The sequence below is a fragment of the Clinocottus analis genome, unplaced genomic scaffold (genome assembly GCF_023055335.1).
Source record: "Clinocottus analis isolate CAN_PGR_092001 unplaced genomic scaffold, fCliAna1.0.p SCAF_23, whole genome shotgun sequence".
Classification (NCBI taxonomy): domain Eukaryota; kingdom Metazoa; phylum Chordata; class Actinopteri; order Perciformes; family Cottidae; genus Clinocottus; species Clinocottus analis.
In genome coordinates this window covers 9,717,837-9,745,482 of record NW_027175965.1, presented here as the reverse complement: position 1 = coordinate 9,745,482, position 27,646 = coordinate 9,717,837, and the positions used below count along the sequence as shown (strand labels likewise).

Below are 27,646 nucleotides of genomic sequence, written 5' to 3'. Positions count from 1 at the left end.
CTCCAAACGGCCTTCCATGGTGACATTAATTCAGGTGTTGATAAAGAGACGTGAAGCAACTGGAATACAGTTTCACGGTCAGTGCATCGGCAGGCTCCAGCGATCAATAACATCACATGTAGTGTGAGGGTTTTCCAGAGCGAGGGAGCTCTCACATTTACATTTTCAAACATGTGCTGCCAGTTCTCCTCTTCAGACGAGGACATCTGAGGTGCTTCTTGATGGATTCACAGGAGGGATTGTTCATTTCCTCGGCAACCTGAACCTCCAGGCAGCAGCGCTGAGTGCCATCAATAAGTCATAGAGCCCGACTCCAAAACACAAAGCACTTTATGAATATATGCACGGTCATTATCCAACCGAAGCACAGGTCCAATGCGAACACTTTGGAGCAAACATGTCAGGAATTTTAGTCCCCTGGGAATATTTTTTTATATTCCTTCCTGTTTCATAAGCTCAGTTATATCCAGGCATATGGATGAAAGAATATGCAGTTCTTTTGTTCCCATGGTTTTGTTTGTATATTTTATATATTTGTTTGTTTTCTCCTGATCTTTTTGGCTATTTCTTTGGTTTGGATGAGTTCAATGCTCTTATGGTCTTTTTTGTTTGCCGCCATTTGGGTCGTGTTTATGCTTTGAATATCTGTGAAAGCACTTTGTAAACTCTGTTTTTAAAAGTGCTATATAGTGAATAAAGTTATTATTATTATAACATCCCCACAGGCTGCAGCAGAGCAGAGACGTCCATCAGATAAGTAGAAACTCTCTCCCAGGTGAGGCGCGCCGCTGCCAGCAGCCCTGGGAACATCCTGACATTAAGTAGTGCCGGGACAACTAGTCCTGAAAAGTTAAAGAAGTATAACTGCAGCAAACGCTCCATCAATGCACGCCCTCGGACAATTACTTGTGGTCTATAAAGGTTGAAATTTACAGGGCTGTTTTGCAAATCAAGGTTGTGGCAAAAAGTTAACTCACAAATGGAAAAGGAACCAGATCTAAAATAGAACGTGGCTTGTAATTTATTTTATTTTTATTTTTTTGAAGTCGATCAAAACAAATGCATGCTGATGGGTGGAATGTATGAGGTGCAGGTCTGCAAGAGCAGTTGACTATTGCTTTGACTCAAATATCTCCTGCTATGGATACAGTGTGAGGCGACTGAGTGCACGTGGCACAGCGTTACAGTTTGCTGGATTCTGGCTGAATTTCATTGAAACACATTTCAACCAAAGTCAGTGGTAGAATTCCATCAGTTAGTTAGTTAACAGTTAGTTAACAGTTAGTTAGAACACGTTATCCTGCAAGTTTTGACCATTGAAATGAGAGTAAATTCGGGGGCTTCTTGACTGATGATTGAAAGGATCTTCTTGTGTGCACCCTCGCTGTGAGTCTGTGTGAATGAGACATTGTGGACAGTGACACATGAAGGCCATGGACAGGAAACCATTATGGGCACAGTACATTTTAACAGGGACTCGTTTCCTGCCTTATTATCATCTGCACAGATGTGACACACAGGGTCGAGTGGAGTCGGACAGGACAGCGCTTTCCCATACTTCAGGTTTATGTCAAGACTAAGGCGAGGAGACAAGTTACCATCCAAATGTATGATTCATAATCCAAAGGTATGATTCAGAATCAGAGTTTGTCAGACATCGTTGGGTCAGGACCAGTTTATTATTCTGGGATATGACCCCAGTAGTACCGACTCACAGCTGTTATCATCTATTCTTCTGTCTTCTGGGTTTCCGGTGTGTCTTTAAATAATAATTTATAGGTTTTCATATCTTATGTAAAGCACTTGGGATCAGTGTTAGATTATTACATTTCATTTAGCTGATGCTTTTATCTAAAGCGACTTATATTTTGTAGCTGAGATAAACTTCTGAGCATTATCTTAACAAGTGCCATCACACAAAGATAAGCTTGGCAAGGTTCATGTCCCAAAAATATGCACAATAAATAATAATGAACTTAAAATAAACACTCTTTCCATTTTTGTGATGAATGCATGCGCACTTACTCATAATTATGCTTTTTTCGAGAAAAAAAATAAATGTTTTTTTGGTCGACTTATTTTTTATTGTCGCCATGATTATGATTTTTTTTTCTTTTTTTTTGTCATACTTTTTTTTTGTTGTCATAATTATGATTTTTTTGTCATACTTTTTTTGTTGTTGTCATAATTACGGTATGACTTTTTTTGTGGTGGAAATGAGCTTCCATATAATTTAATTATTCCTTTTCCGCCACCTCTGTCTCTTCAATCTGTGGTTATAATAAACAAGTAAAGACACGTCTGATGGATTTCATCTTCATACATGAAAAGAAGCAGCGGTACAAGCCCTTATCTCTGCCTCTCGCATCATTGCTCCATGAATCATTGTCTCTAATAAAATAAGATCCCACAGAGTACAGTGTGTATTGTCCTGATGTCCTTCAGTGCCTTTTAATGGCTGTTGTGTGACGTGGAACATAAAATATGTTTATTTACACAGTAAAGACATTGGAAAGGTAAATCTGTGTTTTTATAACGGCTTAAATTGTCACACCAAAGTCTCACAACGCCGCTTTGAGTCCCTTGAAGTCGGGAGAGAACCTTTTCCCTTATCTTTTTCCTTATCTGCCAGCAGAGGGATCGTCCAGCAGCTCTCCTGAAACTCGGCCCCGGGCCTCTCCGCAGAACCGAGGGGCCTCCTCTGGATTTACTGTAGAGCTTGTGTTCGAGCTTGAGTTTCCAGAGCGTTCGTGGAAAATGAGGCCTTCATCATGAAAAGGAGACCACACAAGAGCCGCATAGGTATTAAACTTTCCCACTAAAAGTTTATTGAGTTATTTTGGTTGCAACTTCGCAATACCCAGTATGGGCCCCCCAAAAATAGAAACCAGTAGTAGTTTTTAACATGGGATCTCACAATAAAACCAAACGTGCTGGGCAGGTAAACGCTAGCAGGGAATCCTCAGGATGTTTCACTGTGTGAAGGGATTCCCCGAAGTTCAGGAGAAGCTGCCGAACTGCAGGCCGGCCCATCTGTCTTTTAGTTGCTGAGTCTTTGCTGCTGTCCTAAGTAGTATACATATATATATATATATATATATATATACATATATATATATATATATATATATATATATATATATATATATATATATATATAGCTATAGCGGACCACTAAGGCTTTCCACCGAACAACTTTGAGCCAAGTTCAATGGACATGATTCCTCTGTCTCTTTTCATGTTGAATGAGTTGTTCGGTCAAACCTTTGCCTGGCGAGTCCCTCGGGGTCCTGGAGAGGCTGAAAGGCAAATGGGACCTGTGATAAATCTCCAGACATGGACACCGGGCTGCTGCACAGACATATTGAAGAATGGTCGGCCTTCTCATTCTCAACTTGGGGCGCTCACGTGGGGATTTATGTGTGGCTAAGAGCTAGCAGGCTAATTTGATGCCGCTAATGGCGGGAGAGCATGTGGGAATCAGCCATCGTCTCTGGACGACGGTCACGGTAATACACTGCTATTATTAGACAGTGAACCCTTGATGAGTGTGATCCGATATATAACTACGTCCAGACTGACGTCATAACACAGCCAATGATGTCACTTATCACACAAGGGGATTTCGCAAGGACGTCCGCGTCGTCCGCTTACCAAGAAGATAAATACCGGCTCGTCTTTAGGTTGTTGGCTTTTTCTCCTGCTTTCCGTAATATGAGGAGGAAAGAACAGTTCCCAAAACACAACTCCATCACATAAACACATACATTACACAAGGATGTACTGCTGTACACAACTGTTCACTTTCCCAGGGCAGTAATGGAAACGTCTTTGTTCGGTAGAAAGCTGGAGAGGTGCTGTGCTCATGGTAAACATGGAGGCCTGGGTTAATGCCAGATTAGGTTTCTACACCTGAAAGACACTGGAATACCCACGGAAGAGAGAGATCCTGTTTGAAGGACTCATAAACATCTTATTTGATCTTAAAATCAGGTAAATATGTGTAGCAGGAGGTACCAGATTTCCATCACACTGTACACAGCACATTAATAACGGCAAACGTCAGCAGTTCTTGTTAAGATCTATATAAAGCTTTCTATAAAATGTCGAGGGAGCGTGGGAGAAAATAATGCAATTGACGCATCCTGAGTATAGAAATGTATTAATGAACCTGCGTAGAAACTGCCGAGCACTCGTCCAGGAAAAGTAATTAAAGATCATAACCTTGTGCAAAAAGAAACATAACATATTCCAAGAGCTTTGTTAAAACCTCCTGTGCCTCTGTAACACGTTGCTCTGGACGGCAGCCCAGACGCTCGTGAAAAGACTTTGACCTCACTCGTTTGGGCTGAAGTAAGTTTACATTCAAGACTTCACAATAAAACACCTGAAAACACAGACGGTGGGATGTTCCCGGACCTGTTGTTGTTTTGATTGTTGGAGGTTCAGGTTAATAAAATATTTGATGTAGATAAACTTGTTTAAGGTTTTCTGTTGAGTCGGTTTCCACTGAAAGTGTGCGCTAAAATTTTCACTTGCAATCTGAATTTTATACATATTTAGGTCCATTATGAGAACTGTTATACAGAAGAGTTTTGAGAACAATTGGGAATTTTTCTGCTAATGTCAGACACCATTTTGGGCAAAAAGCACAAAGGACACTGATATAAAACAAGAGTCCACTTGCAAGCCGACTCGGTGCAGGTTTTAATTATGTAATTATGTGAGTGTATAAGTGTATTTCAAAGCTCTATGGCTGAGGTTTTATGTCAGTGTAAACTTAAACAAATATTAATTCCCACTCACTTTTGGACTGCTTTTAAACCTTGAAAGAACTCACTACAGTTATATTTATACAATATTTGATCACCTTATATAGACAAAACAGTTCCTCATATTTAAATGTGTTGGATGAGAGGTCACAACCAAAACCACCATCAGATCAAAAAGGTAACCAAGTAAAGAAGCTTTCAATGTGCTCGACTCTCCAACGGGAAGTGATTCGCTCACCCGGCTGCTTTGAAATCTACTTCAATCTATCAAACTGTGGTCCAAAGGAAACCGGTTTAATCTTTTGATTTAAACGCCAGGACAGAAGTCTCTTTAAAGTACAAGTTGGCAGCGTGACTCCTGAAGATCAAACTGCTGCTGTGGTCAAAATAGTGACATCATCAATTTACAACTATTTGAATTGATTTTTGGGAAGACAGGAATATAACAAAATAAATCAAGGTTGACTGCTTTGGTTTCCAAATACCTCAGAAGATGAATCAATAATATATTCTGCTTTCGGATCAAACTCCACCCGAGATATAATTCACTTACCATGTTGTTGTGTTGTTGCTTTTGTTGTCCTCCGGTGTGGCCTTAAGGGCAGACGTCAAGCGGAGGAGGGATGGAGTGTGTAGGAGTGTGTAGGAGTGTGTCCGTTCTGGCAGCGCTACACAACTCAGACGTCCAGCACAAAGTCAGCGCAGCAGGCCAAAGTTAAACAGGTTCTGCAGAGAGTCACACACACACACACACACACACACACACACACACACACACACACACACACACACACACACACACACACACACACATCCGTATCCATCCATTACCCCGGTGCTGTTATTCAACCTTGCCTCCCTCCTTTTCTCCCATTTCTCACGCTTTTGGACCGCGGTGCCGTTTGGGCTTTAATGGGCCAGCACCAGAATGGAGACGGAGAACTACGTCAGCTGTGATTGTTAATCAGACGTTTACACAAACAGCAGCTGCCACACATGAAGACAAAGCACTGAAAAAGTAAATCCAGTTGATAAACTGCTACCTCACATTACAAAGTCATGATGTACAGCCCCCAATGTTTAAATCCACTGAATGAATTCTGTACAGATATGTGTCTAAAGATATTAGTTCTGTATTTTCAGACATGGCGGCAGGTGAAGTTCTAGTGACGGTGATGTTAGTTGGTTGGTCAACAACTCTGGTCCAGGAAAAGAGTTTGGTTGGCACTGACTTTACTTCTGAGCAACTAGCTACTAGTGTTACTAGCTAGTGACACTAGCTAATGTTACTAGCTAGTGACACAAGCTACTAGTGTGACTAGCTAGTAACATTAACTAGTGACAATAGTTAGTGACACTAGCTACTGTCACTAGCTAGTGACAGTAGCTGCTAGTGAATGACTGAGGGTAACAGTAGCTACTGTCACTAGCTACTGTCTCTAGCTAGTGACAGTAGCTACTAGTGTTACTAGCTAGTGACACTAGCTACTGTTACTAGCTAGTAACATTAACTCGTGACAATAGTTAGTGACACTAGCTACTGTCACTAGCTAGTAACAGTGGCTAATATCACTAGCTAGTGACAGTAGCTACTATCACCAGCTACTGTCACTAGCTAGTAACAGTAGCTACTATCACTAGCTAGTGACAGTAGCTACTATCACCAGCTACTGTCACTAGCTAGTAACAGTAGCTAGTGACAGTAGCTAGTATTACTAGCTACTGTCACTAGCTACTGTCTCTAGCTAGTGATAGGAGCTGGCAGAAATAGTACATCGACATTCTGTATTCAACAAAAACAAAAACAATTCAAAAGTGATTCAAATACTTTTGAGTAAGTTCTAAATGTTTTCTCATTGTTTGAATATTGATTGAAATCAACATAGAATACTGAAATATAGAACAGAACGGACATAATTACTTATGCAACAGGGCTAAAATGATGCCATGTTTTTCCCAGGAAGAGAAAAGCCGGCTGCATTTTGAACCGCTGCATTACTCACAACCCCCACGGACATAATTGTCCAAAGCCGGAGCAGAGAGCGACATGCGCCTGTGCAGGCCACGGCCAATCTCCTGCACAGATCCATCAAGGCAGCGCAACACTGGCCCTTTCAGCACCAGCCACCCTGGACTGATGAACGACCTGGCAGCAGTATACACACACACACACGCACGCACACACGCACGCACGCACACACACACTAGGCTGCTACCTGTAGCTGGCCACCCACCTTAACTATATCTCATCTGATGCTAAACATAATGCAAGTCAATCTGGTTCTTTTATCCAGACAATGTGTGTGCAACCCGGTGGGGATTGAACCCTTAACCCCTAAAAGATTAAGACATCGAACATCTACACACGTGTGAATAATCCATCCAGCACTCAGGACAGAAACATCACTCAACATCTTCAGGTGACCGCTACCAAACGTTTAACTCTTTTTAGATGATTTTTCAGTTGTACTTTCTTTGGATTGAACTGGAAGGTCCAACAACTGAAAGGGTTTTTGCTCTCAAAGGGAGGCATGCACTGAGGAGTTATATCATTCTGAAAAGAATGTTGATTTAATCAAAGAGAAACTATCTCGTCTAATCCAATATATGGTTTCATTCAAATTGAGGATTTTGTTTGTTTTCGTTTCTTTTTCATGAGGTCGAAATTGATTTCAAAGCTTTGTTCCAAAACCTAAAGAGAAAATGTGAAGGTAATAAAAAAGATTCAGGCCCGTCAAAGTTGGGTGGTAGAAGCTTCTGGAAGCTTCTAGACATCTTTCTCTGTTCTGAAACACACGTTGGGGGTTTTTAAAAAGTATTTTGAATGACTGAGGGAAAATCTTCAGCACCAAGGACAGTGCCGACGCTATTTTTACTTTTGCTGTGTAGGTCTGTAACAGGCTGGTAATGGAGGTGTGTGTGTGTGTGTGTGTGTGTGTGTGTGTGTGTGTGTGTGTGTGTGTGTGTGTGTGTGTGTGTGTGTGTAAAACATGGTAATAAAGTTTGCATTTGCGAGAACGTCTTCAGGCTTGGTGTGTAGCTTATAGGAGCCAGTTTGCTGTCAAGCCACATCTGTATTAAAACTATAATAATAATGTAGTAAGAACGTAATAAGACTGTAATAATAATGTAATAGTGTAATAAGAATATAATAGTACTACTAGCTAGGATAGGTCAGGGTCAGGTACAGGTGTTTTGTTAGTCTTTTCCCTTCATTTTCTAGACAGGTGACAGATGAAGTGGAAAAGAGTTGAATCATCAGAAGCTTTCTTGGTTCATGCTCAATTGAGAAAAAGTGTTTTTCGCATTAATCAGAGAGTTTTGTAGCTGGAAGTGGATATTTTCATGTAAATAAGACTCATATTTAATGTTTTTATGATCACAAGTAAGCCTCTTATTACTCCTCGAAAGAGAAATAAACATAAATACTGAACAACTTCTACGGTTTCATTAAGTCTTAGTTTACACTATGGTATAGTTTTAGTCGCTGTGGGAAGAATTGTGTGCATCATTAACTGTATCAAAGTCATATATATATATATATATATATATATATATATATATATATATATATATATATATATATATATATATATATATATATATATGATGTGAAGTAAACCCTCCATCCCTCTCACCCGAGTCACAGCACGTCTCACATCTCTTTCTTCATCCCCGTCTGCTCTCTCGCTCCATGTTTTATTTTCTTCCACATCTCTGTCTCTTTCATTTTCCTTTTTTCCCTGTTGCTGTGAACTGACTTTCCCATGCGCTGCAGGCGGGGTTATACCCAAATGCAAGAGGGAATTACTGAAACAACATCTCTGGTTACCATCATCTTTGTGGCTATGCTCTGTACCAACTTTTTTTTTGCAACTGGTCTGTTTGAAGTCATGAATGAAAAATGACAATACTCTCGCTCTGACCTAAAAACAACTTGGTGAGTGCTGTTCAGAGGCAATTAGAAGCTTCACACAAGTATTGAATGCGAGTGCTGGGCTGCTTCTTATGTCTTTGATTTAAAAAACTAAAACTTATTTCAGGGTTTGTAAAAGCTCTCAGAACCGAGTCTGCTAAGGAGCTAATCTCATTAGCCAAGGAGCTAATCTGAACTGCAAATTTGCTATTTTTTAAAGAAATAATGGCACAACCATTGTGGGTGTTTATTAAAGGCTACACTAATATGTTATTAGAGGTTCATGATTAAATGCATTCAAGTTAAACCTGATGCAGTCTGTTTCCTGTCGACTATGAACACTATTGTTTTCTGTACAAATGCTCAGAGAAAAAAGATGAGAATGTGCCAGAATGTGCCAATTAATTACCACAATATTAAACTGCATTGATGTCCAGAATTCACAGCTAAGCTCATCACAGGCTGGAATTATTAATTGATCCTTTGATTTCCATGTTAGCACATTAAACACGCCCACACTGGACTTCCTGTTCTCCCACTGGCTAAGAGCTTTTCCTCCTTTTCTCTCTTCCAATCTTACAAACGCAGACATTCGCAGACCGCCTCGGCAATTACAGACGTCTGCTCCTTTTGCCACGGGAACTTTTGGCACTTCAGAAGCAATAATTGTAGTCATGAAAGAGCAGGTCGTAAAACGGCCCCCCGCGGTGTCGACGTCGCACGGCCATATCTTTTTCCATGTATGAATATTGCTCCTCAGCAACAATAATGGCATGCTTTTGTATCACTGAGTGAGGTAGACTTGGCTGAAGGAAAAAACAGATCATTACTGAAGGTTATGTATAATTATTTCTCCTGATGGCTTTCCTCTTCCGTTGATAGAGAAAACATCATCTGAGCTGAAAAGAAACTGGGAATCAAAGTGAATTGCTCCTCAGAGGCCAAATGTTGGAACACATACCACCACCAGAGGGCGCTCTTCTGGGGATTTTAAAAGTTCTCCCTTTGCTTTAATGTGTTCCCTCATCTTCCTAAAATATATTTTCATTTTGTCAACATAACTCAGTATTTCTCCCTGCAGTGTAACATGTACAGTGTCAGAATAATGCAGAGATAATAATAAATAATACATTCTGACCATCAGCTTTTTACTTCATATCTCTGTACCAGTAATGTGTTTGCTGAGAAAAGAGCAAACTTTCCACGACGTGTAAAAATAGACTATGATGTGCTAAAAATGATGTATTCTTTGTAAAAATAAAAATCAGTGAATACTAAACTAGGAGTAAACACCTCACTTAAAGACACCAACAGGCTGTTAAAAAACATTTATTAACATCTGTCAAAAAAAAGGGATGACATCTGCGCCAGTTTTCTTTCTTATTGTAAAGTTTTCCATCAAAAGACAAAAGCGAGCCGAGGCTGGAGGCGATGTGAGACGAGCAACAACAAGCATCTCCATCCTGCTCGAGCCGTCATGCCCCTCCGGCCCCGTTTGATGTCTCTCTTGAAACAAAGGGACAGAAACCCCCCGTCGGACAGAACAAAGGCTCACGACACTTTTCATATAAATGTTGAATGGAAAGAACATTCAAACTAAGAGTGAGCAGATGTGAGATGACACCATGTCGTTCATGTAAGAAGTCGATCGTCATCTGAGGAGCAGAGAGGAAAGACTGTGGTGCTGAAGCTGGTGGGTGGTGATATATACCGAATAAAAATATATATTTGTTTTCCTTTTTTCTGCTGGTACTTTGTCAGCAGTGCCACTCCTGCCACCTTCTGGACCTCAGTGGGACGGATGGATTGGGTCAGAAAAGGAGGAAGAAGTCAACAGCATGCGAGCAATGGACCTCGTCCACGAGAGAAATGTGAACATCAGGATTAGTTTCAAGTACAAGATGTTTGGGCTCTTCTCAGTGAGATGCTGAACTCAACCAGACGAATGTCTTTCACAAACCTGATTTTCTCTTCAAGCTTGTCAGGATAAAATATATATATATATATATATATATATATATATATATATATATATATATATATATATATATGTATATGTATATATATATATATATATATATATATATATATATATATATATATATATATATATATATAATATGCGAAAAAAAATATGAGAAAAAAAGCCCTCTACGTCATTTATCATGATGATCACAGGATTCAAACTTTAAGAAAGAAGTGTTAAAGATATTATCCATTCCTTTTTTTTATGTGGAGCTAAAAACAACTAATTAAAAAAAAAAAACGCAACAACAAGCTATTTCAAAAGTGACCATTACGTTCAGCTTCAGGCCCCGAGTGAATCTTGAAGCATATTATACGAATACATGGAGACATCGAAGGCATCAACATCATTTCCACGCTTACCAAAGACAATTGAGGTGAAATCTCATCGTGTTTTCTGGCTAAAGTACTTCCTCCAGCTATAAAAAAAGGTTGGATCTTCCAGGAGAAGATCTTCTCTTCATCATTAAGACTAATGTGGAAAATGATGGTTGAATAAAATGTTACAGAAAGCATGAGAGCGTTTGATGATTCACAGAACGAGGCCTACACATCCTGCGTTCTGACCCATATTCCAGAGCCAGGAAACTTGTCCTCACCGCCTCCACAGGCGGCCCGGTCCAACAGGTTAGCCTGAAGAGGACGTACTCATCGTGCTGCAACGCGACCCTGCGCTAATTCCCTGGTGAAAGCCACCCAGTCAGTCCAGCGATGCCTCAAAACCTCAAGGTTTATATGAACAAGCTCCACTCTGAATGGGAACCCAGGAACGAGGCCGGTAATAACAGACCTCAGGAGGAAAAAAAAAGAAAAAGGTTTTGACCGAAGAGAGAGCGGCGAAGAGAGACTCACCCCGTTCGCCCCCTCGTTCTCTCTCCCAGCAGGTTTTGGGAGAAAGTGGAACATGCTTCCTGTAAAGCCGTGTAGTGTTTGATGCAGCCTCCGTTTTCTGACGGCTGGGGTCAAGCAGCCCGCTGTCTATTCATCCCAGAGGTCATGCACGACATTGGGCCTGCTTTTGGTGCCAGGAGAGGAAGAGGAGAACGAAATCGAAGATGCAGGAAATAAATTGATAGCAAATGTATCGCCTCCGACTCGCCCCTTGGCCCTAATGCATTTTTAAAGGGCTCGGCTCACCGTGCTCCAAGATGCGGGGACGGCTTGCCTCTGAAATAATATTTCAACAGTGGTTACAGACGCAAAACCGGCGCCATCTCTCAGCTTGGGTTGTTCCCACCAAAGTGCAGCATAAGGGATTTTCATTTTATTTCTGGGAAGATGTTATGCTTCGCTGTGTCGTGGTGGCGGCCTTAAGGTTAAGAGAAGCGGGCTCGTGACCAAAAAGGTTGCAGGTTTGAATTCCCAGGCCGATGGATCTCTATCCTCCTTCCGCAGCTGTACCACTGAGGTGCCTTTGAGCCAAGCTTTTAACCGTGGAGCCGTGCACGAGCTTCGGCAGGAGCCTGTGGTCGCACTGGGCCGCTCCCAGGTTGGATGAATGTGAAGCAGGGCGTCGCTGGAAAAAAAAAAAAGAGCATGTGTGCTCAAATCCCCAAGAAAGGTTAGAAACAGACACCAGCGCAGAGGCGACCAAGCTGCCCACGAGCGACTGAAGATATAAAAACAAATTGAAAAGCAGACCTAATGCTGATGAGGGATCATTTCCCCTCATGGGGTCACTCGGGTTGAGCCATCGTGCAGAAATGTTTGAGAACAAAGCCTCAGCGATGTTGACACGGAGGCTGCAGCTCAGCTCCAAAACATCACTCTGACCATCTCATCTTCATCTAAACGGCTCAGTGGAGTCCCATCAGCTGCTCTCCTGCAGCCCGGCGGGCTCCATAAAAGCCAATGAGCCGATGAAACAGCAACACCTCGTTGTTGTCGAGTACAAACAGCATATGGTTTGCTCGGTGCGGCTGCACACGGCGGCGCTGCGTCTGCTTCATTTGCTCCTCTGTGACGAGTCGTCCTCTCACCATCTGCACTATCATGAAGTTTCTCGCTCTCCAAGTTTCTTTTGTCAAGACTTTACTGTTGCCTTCATTCAGTGTATCGGCAAACATGTGCAGAGTGTTATTATGCATATGATGGTACGGTTGTTTCCAAATGAAAACATTTCATTCTCATACATTTATGCTTGCAATAAATGTGTAATTTACAAAGTATTTTCTAGATGCATTAGTACTGGTGGTTTTTTCGAAAGTTTTTTGGAGCTAAGAAGTTATGACAGCGGATGGAGAACCAGCTCTAACACAAGCTTAAGATATTTAACATTTATTAGTGAGCTTTAAAGGTGGTTGAAGGTGGTTTCTCTTCTTTACTTCTTTCCTGTACTATACAAAGGCGCCAAGTGTTGCTTCGTGAGATCATCCCCGAGCAAAGTAAACATTTTCTGCAAGGATTTTTTGTCACAGAGAATTGATCCGGAACATGTGACATCAGACATCATGTATTCCCAATTCCCAGAATTTGTGTTGGCTTCCCGACGGTCTCATTTGTCAGAAGCAGTTGAATGTCAACGTTTCTTTGACCGATTTGATGAATCTGCCCTGTGAAAGTCGGCTGAAGATAAAGATGTCCTGTCATAATGCCGGGCTTTTATCAGCAGCCATGCGCGTAGCTGTCAGGATGCTGCAGATGTTTCAAAAGATATCCCCTTCCCCAAGGCAAAGTGAAATTAATAGCGATAATACAAACATCTGTCACACAGCCCAGATTGGCTAAAGTAAGAGGCTTCCAAAGATCCTGAGGTTTGTAATGGGTGTAAGGCTCCGTGGCTCTTCGTGCTGTTGCACGTCTGAGCAACAGCATCAATAATAATAATGAATGTAAACCAATAACTGATGATGCTTTGCTGCACCTGCCTGAGGGGCCGTGGAGCCTTTGGCGCATAGCCACACGTCGAAAAAGACTGAAAACATTGGAGGTGGATTGAAAGCTGGTTTAAATTAACTTAAAAGGTTGTTCATGAAATGTGTCAGCACTGTTGTGAATTTATAAATGATGTGTTTTTGGATTTCCCTCTGCGTACGTGATGTACGTGATATCCCTCTGCGTACGTGACGTACGTGATCTCCCTCTGCATCGATGATGTACGTGATGTACGTGATCTCACCAATACTTTGACAGTTTGACAAAGGTGCACTTAGGAAGTTGATCCAAAGCGTGTCGGTACCCAGCAGCTCCTGTCTATTCGTGATTATTTGGCAAATCAAACCGCTGTCAGGAAGTGTTGTAACATCCTACAAGTCTGTCACATTATCAGTAAACATGATGAACGGCTCCAGCTCGTCCTCTGAGCGTTCACACATCATGACCACTAGATGGCGTAAAGACGTCTACATGGTTGTGTGTCATTATTATTATGTTTGTTATTTCATCTGATACGATTATTCTGTTGGGTTACATTTACAAACTATTAGATTTTGCACCTTTCCTGCCATTCACTGCGTTTGTAGTGGATTTTCTGATTTCATTCTCTTTTTTTAGGTCTATTCATGAAGAAAATGTATGTAAAAAAAATAAGAATCATGTGAAAAATGGGGATTCAAATACAATATCTATAATCAACCTAAACCTTGTAATCAATGTGTTCTCTTTGATGTTTATTTGCCTTTAATTCTTAGAACTAGTTTAAGATCATAGTCCATCTCTCATTTAAGGTATTCTGCTGCCCTCTACAGGAAGAACGAATTCTGAGACACAGAGATACAAATATATATTTTACTATCATAAGAGGACCAAAAGAAAGGCAGACCGAAGGAAAAGTATATTGTGCATAAGAAATAAACTAAGTTGTATAAAGAAGTTCAGTTCATGACCCAAAATGTACACACAGTAAATTCTGAATGAGTGAGACGGCGTGGTGGTTAAATGACAATAAAAAATGACAATAGCAACCACACTGTCTCACAGGTACGTCTAGGAGTTTCATTGTATTCAAATCCATCCTTGCAAAAGTACAATATAAACATTCATAAACTGAAAGAGCCAAACTGCTGGTGACATGTCAGCACTGAAAGAGAACTAAAGATGCCACCGAGTATCAGATTGTTATCGTTGGCCATTCGAATTTTGTCGGAGGTTTGGGATTCACACTCTTAAAAATATTTTGAGTAGAATATAAAAAACAAAAAAAGCATCAAAGCAGGAATATGTATAAAAAACTACAGGATGACATCTGGAAACGTATTACTAAAGATTCAGGATTTCCTTCAGTGATGTGAGAGAAGAGGCTGCAGCTCTTAAAGATTCATCTGCAGCATGACAGTGAGCCAGTCTGGAAGGACAAAGACACTGAAACTGAACATGTTCCCTGCACACGTTTCCCAAAATTCTTCTGAACATCCCACCAAAAAAAAAAAAGGTTTTGCTGGCATAATAGTTTGAAACCGATCTGCTGCATACAACGCACCCTACGGCATTGTTGGACTAATTCATCATTTTAAATCCTTTAGGTGCCTTAATGTCGCAAATTTCTGCAAAACTAAATTTTCCTGGACTAGAGAATAAACACATTGGACCTCCAGACACTCGCGGTGCCGTCTCAGTCGTCTGAGGATCCAGAGCTGGAAGAAGCCGACGGGGAAGACGAGGATTCTTGTTTCCTCTTCTTTTGTTTCTTCTTCTGCTTCACATGTTCCTTTTTGTTCTTTTTGCTTTTCTTCTTCCGACTTTTCACTTTCTTTTTCTTCCCCCTCTCTTCGTCGGAGGAAGAGTGGGAACTGCTGCGTTTCTTTTTTTTCTTTGTTGTTTCGTCACTCGACGAGTTAGATCTGGAGAATAGGATTTTAAAAAAAGGTCCCAAATAGGTAAATTGGCCAATAAAAGCAAACACATGTGGACATCAGCTTCAGTCTGATCATCTGGTCTGGCAACGTGAACAACAAATCATCAAAGTATAAAACAGTGTCGTAGGGTCAGTGTGGAATAAAGAACGTAAAAGTTTAATGTAGGTTAAAAAAAAGAAGCAGTTACCTCTTTCTTGACTTTCGGTCACTGCTCTTCTTCCGCTTGTGTCTTCCTTTCCTTCCATCATTTTCATCATGACGGGAACCTGCGCAGATTTGAAGACAGAATAGTCAACCACTACTTTTCACTGGAATAACATGACATACAAATGCAGGTGTGGGACCGGTGGACAAAAAACTAGGAGGGTTGAGATCAAGGTGTGAATGAACACCTGTGAATCTGGAGTTGCTGCGTCGCCGCAGACTGAAGGACCGCTGGTGTGTGATGAAGACTTTGCTCGCTGCCGACACCTGTGTGACACGTGTTTCTTCGAAGCCGAACTGTGAGGCAATGTTGTCTGGAGTGTGTGTGCCCAATTAGAGTGCCATAAATTAGGCAATTGGTGTTGAGTATTGGTCAAATGAATGGCTTAGGACTTGTTTTGAAAGTCCAGTTTCTTAGCCGGGAGAAGTTTGTTTTGTGTCGTTTGTATTATTGTTCCTATGAATAGATGAATAGGATTTAGTCAGTAAACTGATTTATTTTTAACCCAAAGCTGTCGTCTGTGGTCAGTCTTTTAACATCTAATGTGGTCAATAATTTAAAATATAGGGTGGTCTAATTAAATCCAATAACAGGTAAACCTTTGTGGTAACTACCTTGAGACCAGAACCCAACCACCCCATCACTTCAGTTCAAATATGTAATACATCTACTACAGTGTTGTGGTGCTACAAAACACAACATCTTTAGAAATCATCAGCTTGTTTTTGTATTATATTACTCCGTCGTCATCTTACCTCCGCTTCGTGCCAGCTTCACATTGCCCTGAGCTGCCGGCTCTTCCTCTTCACTTTCTTCACTGCTCGTGCTGCTCACATCCAGAACGATGTCCTTCTGGGGGTCAACTCTGACAAAGTTCCTGCACTCGAAGGTCAAGTGACCCGCTGAAGAGAAGGAAACAAAATCCAAGAGAAAGAGAACATTTATGAACAACCACGACACTTTCATAGTTTACATTTACAAATTATAACTTTTCCAGCTGATAAAAATATTAAATCAAAGTCCAACATACAAATCACTCAAGACACACACAACTCCTCTAACGTGTGTGTCAAAGCTTTACTTACGATATCCACATTTCTTGCACCCGGCTCTGATGTTGTCCTTATTAGGACCTGTGAGGAGAAATAAACGCGTGTCAAGTGTCAAGTAACGTGAATTACCTGCTTGTATACACGCACACGTGAGTGACCATTAACGTACGTTAGCATGTAGCTAAATGAATGCTTTCAAAGTGACAGGTTATGTATGCATGTTCTGTTTTAAAGCTTACAAACCATGTCTGCAGTTTTGCACAATACTTGTAGGTTAGTAAGTTCAACAACTGACACATGGATGCAAGCTTCCCACAACTAGTAGCATAGGTAGCTACATGTATTTCAGTTTTAAAGTCGCAAGCAGCGAACTCGCTGAGCATTAGCTAATTGCTGCGTAACTAGCTAGCTGTTAGCTACATTGACGCCCTGTAGATGTGGACGTGTGTGAAGACATGAGCACACGGGACGTTACCGTCTCTGTTCCGCGTGAAATAGTGATTTGTGTTTCTGTTAAAAAGGTGTTTCGATCTGAGTCCGTCAGTCAGCGCTCGATGCTAACGTCAGGGCTAGCGCCAATCCGTTAAACCATAGCATTGTTGTCATTATACTTCCTGCGTTGACGACATGAATCCTACCATATACTGAAACCTCATACCGACCTGGTGCCGCCATTGTGCTCTCCATGTCCAAGCCGCAAAAGAGGTCGTTATTAAAGCGAATCAACCACAATATCCACGAGCTTTCCCTCAAAACAATTTCAGCCCGGAAACTATTTGTTGATGAGACGACTACTTCCGCTTTCCTCTTCTTTTGTTCACTCACTTCGCGGCTTGCGAAACTCAACTGTTGTCGCATCAGCGCCACCTGTCGGACTGAGGTTGCACTCAAGAAGAAGTGGAAGCTGAAAAACATTGCAAATTGTAATCAATATCAATAACCCTAGCACCGCTTATGTCGTTTATTTAGTTCATTTCATACCTACCTATTCTATTCCCCTGTATATACTTTATGTACACTTTTATATACAGAGTACCAGTGGCTAAGTCTTCTCTTGTGGCCTAAATAGAATCACAAAGTTATAGCTATTTTAAAATGTACTTGTTTTTTTCTTCTTCACAAATACACCACATGTATTGTTATTATTTTTTGCTTATTAGCTTATTTTCTCATTGCACAGCTGTCTTCATCTGCTCCTCTGCTAATTCAGGCCTCTGGTATGGATCCTATGGACCGAGGATACTATCTTTATAACTAGTTTAAGGGGCTTTAGCATGCATTTCTTGTTAGTGTATGTTTAATGTTCATGGTCATATGCATATTAAGACTTAGCCTAGAGTACAACGGACAATATTCAAATGGTGAATCAATTAAAAATATATCTTTCATCTTCTAATTAGCCTCCATCGTTAACATTTTGACATCAAAGATGTAACTGTAAGAATTTTTCAGAAACAATATTTCCCTTGTGCTTAATTGCTTTCCCAGTAAAGCCAGATGTGGTTTTTGTCAGGGTTAATTGAAGGCAGCAGAGTCAGACTGGCAGATGGAAAATGTCCACAGATGCGGGGCCCCCAGACATCTCCTCATCATCATGTCTGTGACTGCGAGACACACACAAACACACACAGACGAACACGCACATAATCTCACTTTTGGGCGATTGATGCCATCTGTCTAAGTGACCGTTCTGCCCACGACTGTAATTCACTTGATTTATGATTAAAAACTGACATATCAGTGTTTCCTAATCAGGCGACGCCTCACAACGAGAAACCCGACAGCACTGAAGTTACACTCATGAGAACTTTGATCCTCTGCACCCAACAATGCTACGACTGCACAACACGCTTTAAAACACAAGGCATGACTCTTATGTGTGAGAAAATGCTCTATTTCCAGCCGTTGGGTGCGTTGATGTCACGTTTTATTGTCAATACAGAACATGTACCTTGTTGTTATTGCATCAAGGTACATGAGACCTTTTGTAAACAGTAGCTTTTGTTCCATTATCAGTCTGTTGAGCTTGTCTTGTCTGATTCAACTGAAGTGATATCATGTCTTACAATCATTGCTTGCATAACTATGTATTTTAAGATTGTATTTCACTGATATAGATAAGGGATGTTGGTATAGCCTGAAAGTAGTTTGTTCTGTTTAATGATGCTTGCGTTTTAATTTATTTTATGTCCTAATATGACAATATGTTTCCCTTGTACATTGTCTTTCAGTGTGCCGTCTCATGTAACATGTGTGCATTGCTTCAGCAGTATTCAGCTTTAGCAAAGCCTCTTCCCAGACTTAAAGAAACATATCTTCCTCGTATCTCGTCTTTCTGGTAAAACACATAGATTATTTATCGAGGTTAAAATACAGTTCAAAGGCCCGAGCTTTATCTCTGTCAGTTTATTGCTGCAGGTGAGAGTTCAGAACATGGAATATTCGTCAGAAAGCAGTTGTTTGAAACCAGTTAGACAACGGTGACTTCCCCGCTTGAATAAACGTTAAATTTACTTTTCAACCACTGGAAGGAGCAAAGAGCAAGCGAGAGGCAAGCTGTTGAATGCAACAGGCTGTAACTGCAGGAACACGGAGACTGAAGACAACATGACACAACATCTCATGCTTCCAGCAAGTTTTAAGGACAGAAAACAAATTCACGAGTTAATAACGTAGTTCCATAAATCAATGCCCTGGCTACACCAACACAGAGGAAGGAATACACACCACTAGCCTGCTAGCTACTTATTGACTTTATATATCATTTTACAATAATTTTAATACAGTTTGAGTATTCTGAAATGTCAGATGGGTTTTTACGAGTTTTATTCCCACACATGTGCCTCAGTCCAATCATTAAACCAGAATCACAGATTATGATTCAAAAGTAAACCATAAAAACCCCCCAAAAAACAAGCCAAGAGAGAGAAACAATTGAGACACACACACACACACACACACACACACACACACACACACACACACACACACACACACACACACACACACACACTTGGCTTGGATTATTACTCATAACTTTATTGTAATTGCAGCACTTCTTTTGATTTCTGTAGAAATTCTGACTCCATTCGTTCAGCGTGATGGCGAGCAGATGTGCGTGTGCGTTTCAAACCTTTTAACTGTGTCGATGATCATATCTCAGATGGATCTGCTCGGAGGGAAGAGACGGAGGCCCTTATTGGTAGCTGCTGACAGGCTGGGTCAGTCACTTGTCTATGTTTGCACGTATCATAAAAAGCTCCCTTAAAGAGATAAGACTGCGCTAAAACATTCCTCAGTTGCTGCTGATATTTTTCTTTCATCCTTACCTTCACTTCAACAATATCTGTTGAAGTCTAACCTGTTTAAAAAAAAAAAATTGAGTTTTATTTGCAAATGTAATGCAAGTGAACCGCTTGTAAATATTAATATATTAGCTAAATTAAAGCAACCATGTTAAGGTAAATCAATTCAACTTCATTTGACATGCTGGAACGTTTTACATGAACCTTAAAGTTTTCTTCACGCCTCCTAAACATCATTAAAGTTGCTCATTGCACAACGTGTTGGATGGGAACCCCTGATGGCCTCCAGGTAGTTTACGCGCTGTTTTCTTGCCGTAACCCTGAAGACTGCGTCTCCGGCTCGACCGCTGCCATGTTCAGAGCCCTTTGTGGCCATGTTCAGAGCCCTTTGTGGCCATGTTCAGAGCCCTTTGTGGCCATGTTCAGAGCCCTTTGTGGCCATGTTCAGAGCCCTTTGTGTCTGCAGCCTCTGTGAGTCATGAAACATGGGAAAGAGATGTTTTATTGTTGCTACCATGGTGCAACAAACAAACACAACAGATTGAAATGATGAGGAAATGTCAAAGTAAGATGTCTCCGTCTAGTTTCTGGGATTTCTTTCCAGACTGATGTTGGATTTTGAAGTGGTGAATGCAAAACATTTCTAGTAACACAAATGAAATCGTTGCGGCAGCCTGACAGACATGAATTCTTCCTCGGGGACAATAGCGGCCTTTGCTCAGTTACACAACTCCTGAGATGAGTTGAACAAGAAACCCAACACACACATGCTGAATGTTCAATCAACAAAATAACAGCAACATGAAAAAAGTACAGAATAATCATGAAGGTGGTTTTTTATTCCTTGATGGAATTCATGAAATCCTCCAACTGAAATGAATCCATCACACCGAGGTCGACTTGTTGCACAATGGCTTCGATAAAGTTTTACTTGAAAACAAAACAGTGGATGCAACAATCTGAACTCCACTGAGACTCTTCACAGTCAAATCAAATGTATTTTGTTTCGTGCTTCAAACACTCGTCAAAGACACGAGTTCAAACAGCGACCTCACGCAAAGTGCTTCAATGGGGCCTCGAACCTTTTCCCACAATGTTGTCATCCAGTTGCATGCTTTACCAACCAGCATCTGGAGCTTTGTGCTGGGGGGCAGCAGGATGTTTAGGGATGTTTTCCCACTGAAGAAAACCAAAATGTTCTTGAGCAAGATGTTAAAAACATTCACTCTGCAAATCAGAAAATATCTATTCGTCAGAAAGAAGAAAAGCTCTCTAAAAGTCCACTGAAAGGCGAGCGGCTCGTTCTTGATTTGATTGGCTGACTGGGTGAAGTGTGTCATTAATAAAACGCACAAAAAGAACGACACCTCACCGGAGACCGGCCTCCTCTTCGGGCCTCCAGGATCCTGTTTGTAGACTTCAGCTCTGGCCTCCATCAGCCTGTGTGACTCCCCCGTCGACGCTGAGGAGTCCCTCCTCTTCTCCATCCTCGACCCGGGACCTCAAGCCGGAACATCAGCTCCATCACCAAGAAGCCTCAGCAGAGGATGCTCCACTTGCCAAAGACCATGAAGGTGAGCTTCTCCGCCATCGCTCAGCGCATCCTCTGCTCCTCCGTCACCATCTAGTGCGCCGCAGCCTCGGCCAGGAAGCACAGACTGCAGCGCAGCATCCGCTCTGCTGAGAGGAGGATCGGCTGCAATCTGCTGTCCCGCCACCACTTGTTCGCCTCCAGGACTTTGGGGCGCAAGAAAGCTTGTAGCCGGCCCCCTTCACCCTGCACACCAACTGTTTGAGTCTCTCTCCTTCTGGCAGCTTCTTCTGGTCTGCAGTTGGGCTCATGAACGAAGCCTTGGACCCCCACGGACCCCAAACCCTCAGGACAGTTATCACAGTTACACAACTTTGCACAACTCGACTCATTATATGCACAGCTGTCACTTAAATAACATACTCTTTTTTGTGTTTATTCCTCATAGTATGGAAGTCCATTCCCGCCACACACAAAAAAGGACCAAAAATAAAAAATAAAATAAAAAAATAATTAGGACAAAAAAAAAAATAAGGACAAAAAAAATAAATTCGGTGGACATTTTTTAATTCACGTATTCTTTTAATTTAACATTATATTTAAGTGCTCTTGTTATTTACCAAAAGATAGCTTAGCATTGTCAACCACCTGTAAGCCTATTGATGGGTTACTTTGAAGTAAGTAATTCATTCAATATATGTGTGGACTTTGCATTTTACTCAGTTCTTTAAAATGGTCAATGGAAGGACAACAATGTACTTTGTGTGTACAATAATTTTGACATTTGTAGTCAGTAGTCAACTTTTCATTTCTCTCCTGGAATGAAACTTTTTTTTTTTCGTTGCCTTTTTTCAAGTCAGCGGAATTTTTTTTTTTTTTTTTTATCCTATTTTTTTTTTTGTCCCTAACTTTTTTTTTTTTTTTTTAGTCTTAATTTATTTATTTGGGTTCTAATTTTTATTTATTTAGTTTTTTTTTTTTGTCCTGTTGTTTTGTGTGTGGGCTTCCAAAAGTTTATAGTGTTTTTGTACATTTGCAGATTTACATTTTTTATCCTATGTATTTTAATATTTTTGCTACAGTCCTTTTACGTGCAACAAACTTAACAACAGTTTCTGATTTCTGGCACTTTGACTTTAGTGCTTCTCTAAAAATGATTCATAAAGTAATGTAAAGAGAGCCGTGCACAGCAGGCGCTGCGTGCAAAAGGAAGCAATGGTTTTGCTGCTGGCAGTCTTCAGCGCTGCTCCTCGGTGCGGTCGGCTCCTCTTGCTCCGTTCAAGCAGCGAGCAACAAAAAGCAATGAAGCTGCTCAGCATGAAGCAGCTCTGGGAGCCGGCTACTGGCTTTTCCTCCAGAGTTTTTAGACGGGACGAAACGAGGTGAAACCAAAACACACGCTTGGTTTATGTTTCTGAAGATGTCCGATGAAAAGTTAAGTGATTACAAAGTTATTTCAGTCCTGGTGGAGAACATGTGAACCACATTTCTCAACAATCCGAGCAGTATTTGTCACGACGTTTCAAATTCAGGGAGGAGGAAGCATCTGAGGATGAAAAGCAGTGATTCATCCGCTGACATGAACCATACACGTCTTCCCGGTGATGGCAGCAGGATGTATATTGTTTTAAAGCACACGCATGATGCTGGGATATCTCTGTTGCCTCAGTCAGAGTTATTCTGGATCTGTGAAGGTTGAGGCTTCTTCACTAAACATGTCTGTTGTAGCTTCGTCGCTCACTTATCTGTGAAATGATTCATTTCTCTCCGGTGCGTGCCGTTCCCTGGGTGGTCCAGTGTGTTCCTCAGGAGGTTTCAACCCCACGTCTTATTGGTAATTCATGCATGAGTGTGTGACCTGAATGCCTGAATTGTAAATGTGAAAGTATACCACCACCACAGCAGCTGAATGAAAGCAGCACAGCACTTCTCCTCGCGCTGCTACCGGGCTGTCTGGTCGGCACCTGGCGGCCGCTGAGGAAGATGTTCTTGGACCGAGGCCCGCAGAGCAAAATAAACCAAAGTCTGACCTCAAGCGCCAGTCCAGGATCCTCCAAACCTCACCACCTGACACAACGTTCCTCCCACAAACACGAGCAGGCCTGGGTGGCCGTGCAGGGAAAAGGGAAACGCTGCTGCATCCTGTCAGAGGAGGAAACAAGAGCTGTGAGGAAGAAGAGCCAGACTCTGACAGTATGATGTTGCGCCACACTGACTGGACTGTTCTTTGGCAGCTGCTCGGTTATTTCTTGTGTTTCTTGCCTGGTTTTGTCCGAGCTCTGTCCAGGAGAAGCTAATATTAGTCAGAGTTGATTTGTCTTGAGTGAGACGTCTGTGCAGGAGGAGTGTGTTTGCTGTCCTTCACCTCCTCCGTCATCACATCTCCTCTCTTCCCTCCCTGAATCTTTCCACACACGTTTGATGGCTTCTGTAACGAGCTCTGTGATGTGGAGGAGATGTCGGGTGAGCAGAGCGCTCGGTCGGGAGGGGGTGGAGGAATGCGCGGCAGGTACGCCGCAATTGTCTGTGTTGTTTAAAACAATTGTTTCTTGAAGACAATGCGTTTTTATGGTTTCTGTATTCCCACACAAACATAATCCTGCTTTTCAGTCAACATCTTGCTCATTAGCGCAAGTTTATTTCCATATGCCTGTATTTGTAATGTGTAACATGTGCACAGTTGTTTATTTCCCTGCATTCCTTCACCCCGTTGTCCCACTTTGACTCCTCTGAAACCAGTTCAGACATTTCCTGCAGAAAAACTACAAAGACTCACCTGAGTGAGCTGCTGACAGAGACGAGTCCACCGAGAGAGAAACGCCTTCATTCCTGCATCGTGGAGGAAAGAGATGGACAGCGTGGAGGAGCTCTCTGATGTGGTGGATGTGTGTGATGCAAACTGGGGAAAAGGTGAGTGCTGCTTGTGGCACAGATATGTGTTTCCAATAAGGGAGTTCACCCCTCCTCCTCCTCCTCTTCCTCCTCCTCTGCTTCGAACAAAAGATTCAAGCCTTCGCTGCAAAATTGTTGTGGTGGAAGGAAAATAACTTTTTTTTTGTTTTGTTTTGGAACGCAGTCGGTCCAAATCACTTCATTCGAGTGTAATGAGTGCGTCGAAGAGAGACCTTTCCTTCACTACTTCACAGAGGAAAAATGCAAACTTTGTGTTTCCATCACCCATGTGTTGCTTTTCTGGATACATAGGGAGGAACTTACATAACGAGCAGATTGTAATCACTCCTCACAGGATGTGTCCGCACAGGTGAGTCCCAACGCAGAGAGCGTGAAAACGGACAAAGGTCAGCAAACCAGCAACCATCAGCAAATATTTGATGTGGTCCATGTGAACCCATGAAAGCATTTCTCCATGACATGACGTCAAATGCAATATATTCTTCAACGCACATAAAAAGCTGAACGCCTGGATATGAGTTTACTGTAATTTACTCTTTTTCCATGTCATAACTTCAGCGTCTGAAGTCAGTCATAACAAACCATAGGCACCTTACGTAGAGGCAGGCATGTCTGCAATCATGTACACACACACACACACACACACACACACACACACACACACGCACACACACATACATGGATGCACACACACGCACACAGTCTTTCTCATACGTTTCTTTTAATTTCTAATGACCACATTTTATCTGCTTGCTTGCAGTCTTTAATTTACATTCTCACTATTTCCAACACATGTACACACACACACACAAACACACACAAACACACACTGCATATTTCCTTTATGGGTCCAATTAAAAGCTAAGAGGGGCCACTTCTCAGTCAGATGTTGGATGTGGAGGTAGGACTCTCTCGGGTCGGGACTCGAGCTCTTCTGCACTTCACTTGAAATCGTCCTCGAATTGAGTCGCACGTCAGCAGTAAACTCTTTTTACAACCGGCCGTCCAACTGTTCTGACATGACAGTCACCAGCGCTTCACATAAAAGGGGGTTACATCATTTATGAACGCTCTTTAAACTGAATTAGATATATTCTTCATCTGTCTCCTGGAGGTCGCTGTACGAGTGTGTGTGGAGGGAAGGGGGGTCATATTTGTGACGAGGCCAAACTGGATCCCAGGCATAATTACTTTGTTCCACCAGCGCTGTCTCTGTTTTTACTCTCAATAACTTCTGGCGGTCCGTTTGTCTCCCACGTCTTTTTCTTTCCAAATGACTCCCTCCCTTCGTCATGATATCCTCTCAAGCGCCGACAACTTTTGGCATCAACTTTTGTGCCCTATCTTTGTCAAATCTATGAAGAGAAAAGACTTTGAATTTGAATTTGTCTCTTTGTCTCATTGTGTTGATGTCTGGCATCACGCGTATGCTCGCTCTGACGACCTGAAGCTAAACATCCCTCCATGAGGTGTAATCCAGAAGCAGAAGTACGATAACGTCTGTAATTTACTCTCTGTGCTTGAATATTCCACCTTTAAAAAGCTCTTCTTTCTGTTCTTTACATATCAATCTTACAGGAATCGCAAGTGTTTAAATCGTCCGTCAGTACAATTTCGACATTTTTCCTTTATTTGAAAATTTACACAAGGCGTCAAGATTTTATGTGTTATGTTTTATTGTGTGTTATGTTTTATGTGTTACGCCTTCGTCACACAATTGCTGATCGACATTTGATCAATAAAAAAAAAGTGCATCTATAAACTGCAGCAATAGATTTAAAACAAGACTATATACTGTTCTAGCAACATGATTACACATCTTCATTACAGGTTATGATTAATACTTTTATGAATATTTGTATTGATCAGATTGAACACACGATGAAGAAAACTGTTCTGTTTCCTCTGCTCAGTCAGTTCAATAACACAAGTCACCATCTGCTGCACTATAAATATCTCATCTACCATCAGAGGCACATCTAACACACAGATCATGTCAGAAATATGACGTATGATCTCTGCGTCTCAGATCAGTCGTACGGCTTTCATTTGAGAGACTGACTCCGACTGCATCACTCATTAAACTCTATTCCAGAAATGTATAAAACGTATTTGTGTTGTGAAACCGTTGTTGTGCGGTTTCATTCCCAGGAGTTCACCTCCTTCCCACGAGGACTGGAGTCGTATAATCACCCAACAGAAGCGACTAAGCATCTCTGGCTTGATGGATGATCCTCACTGAGACCGAAAACAGCCTCCAGGTGTTTACACTTGTCTTGCCGGAAACTGATGTGACTTTCCCAACATGAGATGGCCTTTCTTTCTCTTCGTCAGACGGACGTGCCTCCACAAGCTCCTGCGCTTTGCCTCTGGGATTTCCAGTTCCTGCGGTGTGGGCCGCGTCATGTGAGGCCTCTTTTCCCAGATTACTGCGATGATTTTATGGCCGTCTTGATGAGGCACATGTGACTAGCTGCAGACCCCGGTTGGCAGCGGGCGAGCGGTCGGCAGAAGGCGGAGGTCTTCCAGATCTCTGAACCGTAACCAGAGTCTCCGCTTGACGAGGTGAGACCAGATCCTCTGGAATTTGATCCTTCTGCCCGCGTGGAGCCCGACTCACTTCATCTCACTCATTAAGTGAAACGTGTGCGTAGAAGAAAGACATGTTCATTCTGCAGGCAGTCTCCACTACCTCACGGAAGAAAAATGCTAACCCCGCTTCACTTCCCGCAGAAAAAACAAGGCAAGACAACTTGATGAGCGAGGGAACATGTTGGGGTCTTTTAAATGCGAAAAAATGCAAAGTGGGGAAATGGAAATATGACCATTTTCCTGACAGGGAAAAGCTGAAAAGCATAACAAGACTCAATTATGAGATTTCAAGAATAGCCTGCACCTCGTGTCCTTTCTTCCCTTGGACTGTTTTTTTTTCCAGGAAATGGGGGGAACAAAAATGGAAAAAAAAAAAAGTTATGATTTGTATAGTGATGGATGCCAACACAAATTGGGTAGCCATTTATTTCTCTGCCTGTTAAAGGCTGCTCCATAATAAAAAAAAAGAGCCATTACACACTCCCACATCAAAGGACCGTTCACATTTCTATCATAAACACGTTTAAATTGGGGGAGCCGGG

General features: G+C 41.7%; 1 protein-coding gene and 1 long non-coding RNA gene across 2 annotated transcripts; one reads left to right on the top strand and one right to left on the bottom strand.

The window, feature by feature from the left end:
- The first annotated feature begins 1,267 nt into the window (after positions 1-1,267).
- On the top strand, positions 1,268-2,776 carry LOC137793435 (uncharacterized). Its single transcript, XR_011078221.1, has 3 exons — positions 1,268-1,386; positions 1,508-1,627; positions 2,636-2,776. It is a non-coding gene; the product is annotated as an uncharacterized lncRNA (long non-coding RNA).
- An 11,649-nt stretch (positions 2,777-14,425) lies between these two features.
- On the bottom strand, positions 14,426-17,576 carry srek1ip1 (SREK1-interacting protein 1). The gene is made up of 5 exons (XM_068589841.1): positions 17,426-17,576; positions 16,797-16,844; positions 16,467-16,613; positions 15,694-15,772; positions 14,426-15,491 (listed from the first exon to the last, which is right to left on the bottom strand). The coding sequence occupies exons 1-5, from the start codon at positions 17,448-17,450 to the stop codon at positions 15,263-15,265; spliced, it is 528 nt and encodes a 175-aa protein (XP_068445942.1). The 5' UTR covers positions 17,451-17,576; the 3' UTR covers positions 14,426-15,262.
- Positions 17,577-27,646: the final 10,070 nt, after the last annotated feature.

Excerpts from the sequence above, each read along its gene's own strand:
- srek1ip1 (XM_068589841.1), bottom strand. The coding sequence starts at position 17,450 with ATGGAGAGCACAATGGCGGCACCAG. Across the intron at positions 16,845-17,425 it reads GAGCACAATGGCGGCACCAG|GTCCTAATAAGGACAACATC; the intron begins GTCGGTATGAGG and ends TTCTCCTCACAG. Across the intron at positions 15,492-15,693 it reads GACCGAAAGTCAAGAAAGAG|ATCTAACTCGTCGAGTGACG; the intron begins GTAACTGCTTCT and ends CCTATTCTCCAG.